At 39.7% G+C, this 9,743-nt stretch overlaps 1 protein-coding gene across 1 annotated transcript in view; it reads right to left on the bottom strand.

Annotated features, from left to right (window-relative positions):
• Nucleotides 1-9,743, bottom strand: part of LOC107707838 (zinc finger CCCH domain-containing protein 13-like) — a 28,831-nt gene that overhangs the window by 7,926 nt on the left and 11,162 nt on the right. Inside the window, exons 15-18 of the mRNA XM_016511929.1 lie at nucleotides 8,207-8,316; nucleotides 4,644-5,912; nucleotides 993-1,550; nucleotides 761-901 (exon numbers count right to left, since the gene is read on the bottom strand). Of these exons, the coding sequence (XP_016367415.1) occupies nucleotides 761-901; nucleotides 993-1,550; nucleotides 4,644-5,912; nucleotides 8,207-8,316 (2,078 nt within the window). The remainder of the gene's footprint in view (nucleotides 1-760; nucleotides 902-992; nucleotides 1,551-4,643; nucleotides 5,913-8,206; nucleotides 8,317-9,743) is intronic.

Genomic DNA, 9,743 nt, shown 5'->3' on the forward strand with positions numbered 1-9,743 from the left:
AGCATATTCTAATTTGTTGAGATAGTGAATTGGTGGGTTTTTGTTAAATGTGAGCCAAAATCATCACAATTAAAAGAACCAAAGACTTAAACTACTTCAGTCTGTGTGCATTGAATTTATTTAATACACGAGTTTCACAATTTGAGTTGAATTACTTTTCCACGACATTCTAATTTATTGAGATGCACCTGTAGGTGCCCTTTGAAGAAAAAAAAATTCATGGTAAGTATATTGATTATTTTACAGTAGTAAAATTACAATATGTATGTTTTTCTTCACATTACATCTGCAAGTTTTTGTTTTGGTGTAAAACTGCCCTTTTAAGTTTTTCTGACAACAGGTTTACAAACCCTTCTCTTCACAAATTTTGCAAAATGCTTTTGCAAATATTGCCAATTTGAAAGCTCCTGGTGCACATTGCATTCATAAAATCATATTAAACTCACAGCTCATGCAGAGATGGAGTTCACTGTATTTACTCCAGAACTGACTATATATTTAAATCGCAGCCTTTTTAAAAAAGCAGTTTTATAAGCGCTCTAAGCCAAATCAAGATTTCAATTTTAGTTTGATTGACAGATGTTTTGCCAAAGCAATGGTGCAAAACACAAAGTAGCAGATCCTATATTATTATAAGAAGTGTAAAAATATTTTCAGTTCACTGTGAAATTGTGGTGGGACAAATTAAGACGGTGGCAGGCCGTTTGATTGTGGTCTAAGTGTGTCTTCATGGGATTCTGTTTTAAATAGTGTTATGTACCAGAAATCTTTTCATCATCTTGCTGTTCGTCCCTCTTTTGACTGTCAGCCAGAATCTCGTCCAGTTCATCATCACTGATTGGCTCATACTCCTCACCACCTGAGACAGCAGACTGCACATCATCCCCCTTTCCATCCTCTTCTGAGAGACAGAGCAAACACAAAGTAAATTTAAACAAAATCATCTTACACATCAGGCAATAGTTTGAGAAATGGCGAGAAAAAAGTCTTACCATCAAGACTATCCATTTTCGGTTCAGTTGCTTCCCCTTGCAGTTGTGAGTTGTCTGTTGGCTTATCTACATCCATGAGGGCTTCTCTGGGCAACAGAGGCTCATACTCTCCCCTCTCCATCTTAGTTTCAGATCTGCTCTTTGGTTCCCTGTGAGCCTGAAGGTCAAACGGAAGCATCCTTTCCCGTTCACGCTCACGGTCCCTTTCACTACGCTCACGATCCATTCGCTCATGTGCCAGCAGCCCTTCAGGTAAGAGTCGTTCCCTTTCACGCATCTCCCGCAAGTCTCTCTCTCTAATTGGCTCGCGGTTGCCACGGAGGAGGGGCTCTCTGCCCCGCCCACCCCACTCACGAGGTTCTGGGTCCCAGTCTCGCTGTGGAGTTTGTTGATTTTGCATCTGACGGTGATCCTTTTTCTCACGCTCTCGATCCAACTGATCGCGATCTCGCTCCCGCTCACGCTCGCGGCTGTCGTAGGAGCCAGCTCTGGAGCGAGCCTGAAGCTCAGACTCTGGTGAACTACGACGAGAACTGTGACTCCGGGAGTCCTGCCGGTCTGTGGAAGCCGATAAAAGTTTACGTTATGGAGAATTCAAAAATCTAAAATTAATAAAAAATTACAAGTTACAAAAAAAAGTGACAATAACAACTAGTTAGGAATAATTCAACACATTATCCAGAGCACCAGAGTAAAGACACAAATATATATTTAATGGGCTAATTGCATTTTGCGTTCATATTGCATTTTTAATCTTTTATTTTGTCTTGGGTGTTTCCGTAATTACAAATCCTAATGTTTAAGCATTTAATGATATTCAAGGGAATTGTGTGCTTCTAATTTTATAGCAACAGTTTGGACAGGACCCTTTTCTATTCTAACATGACAATGCCTCTGTGTATAAGGCAAGGTTCAATAAGAAATTATTGATTCAGTCAGTGTGGAAGAACTCCCTCTCTCTCAGATATTACAAGTGCGCGTTATGCAGTGGGCACAGACCGGCAGAAACATAAACCTGCACCTATGGCATGGATGACGAAAACAAAACCTCGTCAGAGCCGTAATGCTGCGCAGAAGTGTGCAGTGTGTGTGCTTGCCGCGCGTCTACATTTGAAATAACGAAATTGAGCGCAAAAGAGGCGATGTGAATGGCTATTTTTTCCCTGCATGTCATGTGTGCGGGGCTCAGTTTTTATGATGAGAGGAGAGGAAAGGTTGAGAAAACACTCCAGGTAAATTTTGAAATGTACCAGGTTTATATATAGGCTATATATAAAGTTGATAAGCAGTTAAATGTGTTGGTTTTACACACAAAGAAAAATTAATTTACTTAGCATGTTAAATTTGATTTACAGAACTTTTGTGCTGTTTTCTAACAGTTTGGACTTGAATGTTTTCATAGTTAGACAGATATTGTGATGTATCATTATAGAATTGTCTAGCAATATATCGATTATCGCAGAATCGCTGTATTGTGATATTATCGTTATCGTGAGCCAAGTATCATGATTCATATCATATCATGAGGTACCCTGCGATTCCCAGCCCTACTTGACTAGTCTGCAGAAATCCAAGTCCTGATCCCAGCACACCTCTGGTGTGACTTTAAATGCAGACCTTGAGCCAAGAACTCATCATCAAACACCAATGACTTGTACATACACTATATGGTGTATGTACACTATACCCTTCTTTAGAACAGAAAAAGGCACTTCCAAAACTGTGGCAACAATGATGGAAACATTACTCATGTATTTAAAAATTGTATTCTCATTTTCAATATCATTCATACTTACTGGCAGGATTTGAATAGGGAGATAAATGCAATAATGGGATTGAATCATGAGTGTGACTTTAAAACAATGTACCTGGGACTGTCCTCTTCAAAAATAACAAAGAAGAATATATACCTCTTTAATATATTATTAGCAACCAGTAAGAAGGCCATTACAAGGAAATGGCTTAAGGAAGATCCCACATATGTATGTGAATGGCAAGAAATTTGTACATGATGTCTACAATATGGAAGTGCTGACCCTTTCCTTAAGACACCAATCTACCACAATCATATCATACTGGGGAAGGTGGTTGAAAAGAAAAGATTTAATAGATGACCTATGTGTTTTTTTCCCTTCCCTCTCTCTCTCTTGTTTTGCCATTTATATGAGTTTGAAGCACCCTTCCCCCCCTCCCCAAAAAAGGGACCATTAGATCATTTTGACTCTTAATCCATAAACTGCGTCAGATATGTAACCCTTAACATAACTTTGTATGGCAGAATCTGATCAAAATCTGAATACTCATGAATGTAGTATAAGTTATATTTGGTGACCTTGAAAAGAAAAGATTTAATAGATGACCTATGTGTTTTTTTCCCTTCCCTCTCTCTCTCTTTGCCATTTATATGAGTTTGAAGCACCCTACCCCCCTCCCCAAAAAAGGGACCATTAGATCATTTTGACTCTTAATCCATAAACTGCGTCAGATATGTAACCCATAACATAACTTTGTATGGCAGAATCTGATCAAAATCTGAATACTCATGAATGTAGTATAAGTTATATTTGGTGACCACTGTCTGTATGTATATGTCTGTTATGTGTATAGGTTGTTCTTTAGAATGTATCCTTTTGTTCTGTATTTGTAAAAAATAAAGTAACAAAAAAAATAGTATTTCCATTTTTGTTGCAACAGTTTTGGAAGTGTGTAAAATGTACCCATATGTACAAGTACAGCATTATTATTATTATTAGGGGTGCTCCGATTGATTGCTACCGATCACTATCGGCCAAAAATCACGTTGGGATGATTGATCGCGGTCTCTAAAAGGCCGATCTCAAAAAAACGATCTCAAGCTGATGACTAGTGACAGAGATCGTTTCCGCACTGAGTCTATTGCTGCGCTGCAAGCCTGAATTAAAGTAACAGCACATTGTTTGCAGTAAATATGAACATGGATTGACGCGAAAACGTAGTAATTACCATAAATGCATATTATTAAAGTCTACGGTATTTCACAGTCAACACATATGGCGTTGGCTAGTTTAAAGGAAAAGAGCACTTTTAGATAAACAAGGCAATAATAGATGGCACTAAGTAAAAAGCATTGAATAATGTGTTGCTTATATTTATTGAGTTCAAACATGTCTGTGAAAGATTGTATTACTGTACTGTGTAAAAAGAGAATCACAATGCTGAAAAAGCATATTCAGTGACAATGTTTGGATTTGAAATCAAAATAATGGATAAATGTTGTGTTTGTGGTAAACAGCCACGGATCAGTAGCGGACTCTTGTGTGAAAGCTGCTTCCCCTCTCACAAGAGTCACCTAAGAGGAGAATTCCCCCCATTTTCAAAAATGAAATTCAGGCCCTGAATAAATGTATAAAAATCCTGATTGGAGTATCAATATAAATAGTTATAAATGATAAAAAGAAGGCTTTAAAAAGATCGGTATCGGTGATCGGTATCGGCAGATACTGCTTTCTGTGATCGGCGATCGGCCTCAAAAATCCTGATCGGAGCACCCCTAATTATTATTAGTTCTTATATACACCATTAAACTTAAAAGTAATATAAAAATAATATATTTCTCAACAATACTAACAAAAAAGTTTCTTTGAAACTCCAAGCTTTTATGAGGGGTCTCACCTGAGGAAGTACTTCGACTGGGTTCTCCTCTGCGGAGCTGATCAATCCTTGACTTCCTCTCTCCTCCCATCTGTTCACTGGCCACTGCCCTGTCTCTGTCTCTCTCCCTCTCTCGTTCCCGTTCCCTCTCTCGCTCTCTCTCCCGAGAATTGCCACCTTGCATGAGTCCTCTGCGGGACCTTAGTCCCTGAGGACCTTCATCACGGTTGGCCGACTCATTGGAGGGCGAGCGTAGTCTTCTCGAAGAAGCACGGCTTTGGTTGCTGCCCATGCTACTGCTGCGCTGCTGCTGCTGCATGTCTGCTTGCTGTGGTTTACGCAGCATGTGTTGCGGCAGTAACGGTTGTAAAGGAAGAGACTGTATTAGCATTGGAGGGTCAGGGAGCAGGGGGGCGATGGGGGGGTCCGTACGGTCCCGACCGCCACCGCGTGCACCCCTTCTAGGGGCACGTTCAGAGGGAAGCAGCCGCTCCGGAGGTCTATCGGATGGCAGGGAGGCAGAGGAGGTCTCGCCTCGCTCTGGTACGTCCTCATCAGACCAGTCGCTGAAGTTGGCATCCATTTTAGCAGAGAGGGAACTCTGTCCAGCCGTTAAAGCCCTCTGGGAGGGAAGGTCATCCTTGTTGATGGGCGGAGGTGTGCGTGGACCTCGTCGCCTCTTGCTGAGGGGATGCTGGGCGACCAGCTCGTCCTCAGAAACATCTGACTCAGGACCTCGTGAGCGCTTGCACTTCCTTTCTAAGGCTTTCTTCTTGGCCGTCTTGCGAGGTGAGAGGAGAGCCTGGGGGGCTTCAGCTACAGAGGAGGAGGACGGGGGTTCAGGGTTACTCCGCTCCCTTACGCCGGATTCCTCCTCTTTACGGTTCTTCTTCAGATTTTTCTTCTGAGATTTAGTCTTTTTCTTCCCCTCTTCATGAACAGCTGATAAAGAGTCTCTGTCCTCTATGGAAGGAGGAGGAGGAGGAGGAGGAGGAGGAGGAGGCGTGTGGGCGGCAGTAGGGATGTCCCTCTGCTCTTTTCCTCTTCTGGAGTCAGAAACGCCTGTAGCAGAAATGTCTGGAGCATGTTCTCCACGTCGCTCTGCTCCTCTTCCTGCTGCTCTCTCACCGCGGGAATCCACCTCCTCATGTCGGCCACGGCTTTCTTTTTTATCCCCACTACGGTCATCATCTTTCCAGCGGTTGTGTTTATCATCAGTTAAGGAGCGGACAGGCGAGCGGGCTGTCTCTTGAGGACGAACCACTTGACTCAACAGTCGGTGCTTATCACCTGAAACAAAACCATACATGTTACGTCCGAATATTCTACATATGTGAACAATAGATCTATGAGGAGTGCTACGGAGTGTAAACATAACCTTGCACTTGCCAGGGTTCGTACACATTTTTACCAATACATTTCCATGACTTTTGAGACAATATTCATGACCTAATGTTCCATTATTTTACAATAAGAATAAAAATCTGTTCAGCTTATGTTAACTAAAATTAATGGCTATTAATGCTAATTGTTTGCTTTAAGCTATATTTGTTTTAGTAATAAGTAGGGATGCACCGATACTGAGCTCCTGTACTCGTACTCGTTAAAATGCCCCGATACCAAACGCCGATACCACACAGCATGTGATAAGTGCCATATTCAGACAAAGAAACACCGACAACAGAACAACAGACAGCAGAAAGGAGTTATTAGAGATTAAGGATGTCTACGAAGTATATGTATGCAATGAATATAATGTTAAACATTCAGTATTAACGCCTGTATAGCTGATGTGCGCGAGCTGATAAGCAAAGGCGCAGATGCGCGAGCTTGTCGAGTGAATATACCTTTCTCAGACATCACTGGAAAGTTTGTAGTTCGGTCGGATATGTCAAAAACAAGTAAGTAAAACAATGCACAAGTTACGTACCGGTAGGGAGAGAGCGAGTGAGAGACAGAGAGAGAGCGAGAGAGAGCACGCGCGCACTTCTGTTGTGTGATCTTTATTGATGTTCGCTCACTTAGCACGCATCATTTGGATTAAAACAATCGTAAATATAAGACAATTTATAGGGGCATTCACTATAAACATCATTTATTTTCACCTTTAAACATACACGACTTTCTGGCAAAAGTGGGGCATTCACTATAAATGTCATTTATTTTTATTCTTAGGCATACATGACTTTCTGGCGAAAGTGAATCTAGCAGCCTGTGTGAAATGCGCTAGGCTGTACTATTTTGCATCAGTACAAACACGTGCAGGCGTTGCGCGTGTTTTGCTTGCTTGAGTGTTTCTGCATTATATGAGTGGCTTTGGAATATAAATCGCAGCACGTTTCAGATGAAAAAACGCGACTTCTATTTCTGAAAAGGAGATTTATAACGAGTGGTTCCCTGCATTATTACAGCAAAGCGCATTATTACAGTACTAAGCCGCTGCATTAGAGCAGCTCTAATGCGATTAAATTAAAGATGATGTACCATAGAGCAAAAAAAGTGAAAGTAACAAAACCTTGTAAAATACATTTTAATGGGCATAATTAAGTGTGAAAATAACCAAAGGATATACAGTCAAACCAAAAATTATTCAGAGACCAGATATAATTTTTTATATTTTTTTTACTATGGGTGCAGGACACTATAGTTCATTTATGTGTATCCTCCATTAAGTGAGGATAGCAAAATAAAGTAAACTGTGACAAATTATACCCAAAATTTCTTCATACAGTGGACTACCAGTAAAACTGATACAAATTTGGGACCAAAAATTATTCAGACCGAGTCTGGGAAAAAAACTGAAGTTCAGGTTTTCATGAAGCTGGAGTATTGATAGTTGTGTAAATACTGTCATACTGTCTGAATAATTTTTGGTTGATTGTAATCCATTACATACCTTTCTATCAAAGTTATTTAACATTATCAAGCTGAATTTGTTCTGACACAGTTTAACTCTGAGTTCTTGTCATATTTTATTATAATTTTCTAAACTATAAACTGTGATAATGCGAGAAATGTTCAAGGTGTCTGAATAAATTTGTGTTTGAATGTATCTATTTGATAAATTAAGTTAACCAACTAACATTATACATACTCTTTTGGATTCTGTACCCAATATTTAAAAAATTTACAAATGCAATAAAAATATCGGTATCGGTACTCGGTATCGGCAAGTACCAAAAATAAAAGTATCGGTATCGGGCGAGTACAGGAAGAAGTGGTATCGGTGCATCCCTAGTAATAAGTACAAGCTGCAACTGCGCCAGATGTTACTCCACATAGAGAACATATCACATCACTGAATGTTATCATTTATTTAACTCATTTTAAAGTCGAAAGCAGCGGGAATGAGTAAAACTATGCAGCTTATGTGCAATCCCGCACCGAAACTCAGGACCTGATTAAACATAATTCTATTATACAGAGATTTGTGAAATAGATTTCCATGACTTTTCCAAAACTTTCTGGGTTTATTTATTTTTCCAAAACTTTTCCAGGCCTGGAAATTGCCGTTTTAAAATACCATGACTTTTCCAGGTTTTTCATGACCGTACAAACCCTGACTTGCTCAGCTGAACTCCTACCTTTCTCCTCAGTGCTGTTGTAACCGTCACTGTCTGCAGGGCTCACATCTCGCCCTCTTTTAGGAGATGGCCGTGGACTGGGAGTGTTCTCAGCACGATGTCTCTTACGACTGCAAACAAAGCGAAAGGCAAACATTGTTGAACACCTGAGAAAATTTCTAATGTCAAACTGTTTATAACACACACACTAGCGTTCAAATGTTCTGGTCTGTAAAATTTCTTAATGTTTTTGAAAGAAGTCTCTAGTACTTGTCCAAGCTGCATTTATTTGAATAAAATACAGTAAAGAAGTAATATTGTGAAATATTATTACAATTTAAAATAACTGTTTTCTATGTGAATATATATTATTCCTGTGATGTAAAGCTGAATTTTTACTGGTCATCACTCCAGTCTTCAGTGTCACATGATCTTGAGTGATGAGTCTTTAGAAATCATTCTAATATGCTGATTTGCTGCTCAAGAAACAGTTATTATTCTTATCAATGTTGAAAATAGTTGTGCGGCTTCATGTTTTTGTGGAAACTGATATTTAATTTTTTAGGAATCTTTGATGAATAAAAAGTTTTAAAGAACAACATTTATTTGAAATACAAATCTTTTGTAACCTTATAAATGCCCCCCACACCTCAACATAGCTGCCCGAGCGGACAAAAAGACACATCAATTTAAGCATTATTGGCATTAATAAAGATTTTAATGAAAAGCAATCATTTGTTTTATGTTACATTCAATCGTGAGTTCATATTTACGGTCATGTTATTCAAAGAAATGTTTGCAAAAAAATCACTAAAGTTTGCTAAACATCATATTACTGACTACACGATAGTGCCACAACATATTTTCATGTCTGATCAGGGCGATAACCACCATAGACATTGAGGGGGGCTAGTTCCCCCAATAATTAGAAATCACTAAACCTTTTTCTCAAATATTGCAAATTCAAAAGAGAGAGAGATGAAAGTTGCGTGTACGCGCACCTGTGCATCTCTCTTTACAAGACTAAGTTTACTTCAAAAACAGCGATTTTATCCTCTCGTTGCTGAAAAATATAATGTAGCGATTCAATATTTAAACTGTTATTAATAAAAGTCGTGGGGCAGCGTTGACAAGTTTCTTTGCTCCTGGATGTGTGAGCTGCGCAATCTTTGATATGTGTGTGAGTGTGTGTGTGTGTGTGTGTCAGTAAGCAGCTTCATTAGTATAGAACGGTAAGGCTCTAATGCACACCAGCACACCAGTATATGTGTGTGTATTGTAGGAGCTAGACGACGTACGATGACGTGTAATGGTATAGTAGTGGTGTCCCAATTCTTAGGGGAATATTTTCACCCCTACCCCTTGACACTCTGTTTCAAGGGACAAGGGGACGGAAAGGATAGGCAGAGGGGTAGGGGAAGGGGTATAAAATAGAATTGGGATTGGGCCTAACCCCTTCCCCCCAAAATAACTGCATCGCTGAGATTTTTGGTGAAGTAAACAATTTATTCTGAAGCAATATTTTCATCAGTGTTCTATCAGCTTTTACATACTTAAA

This window comes from Sinocyclocheilus rhinocerous, unplaced genomic scaffold (genome assembly GCF_001515625.1).
Source record: "Sinocyclocheilus rhinocerous isolate Xijiao unplaced genomic scaffold, SAMN03320098_v1.1 scaffold1256, whole genome shotgun sequence".
Classification (NCBI taxonomy): domain Eukaryota; kingdom Metazoa; phylum Chordata; class Actinopteri; order Cypriniformes; family Cyprinidae; genus Sinocyclocheilus; species Sinocyclocheilus rhinocerous.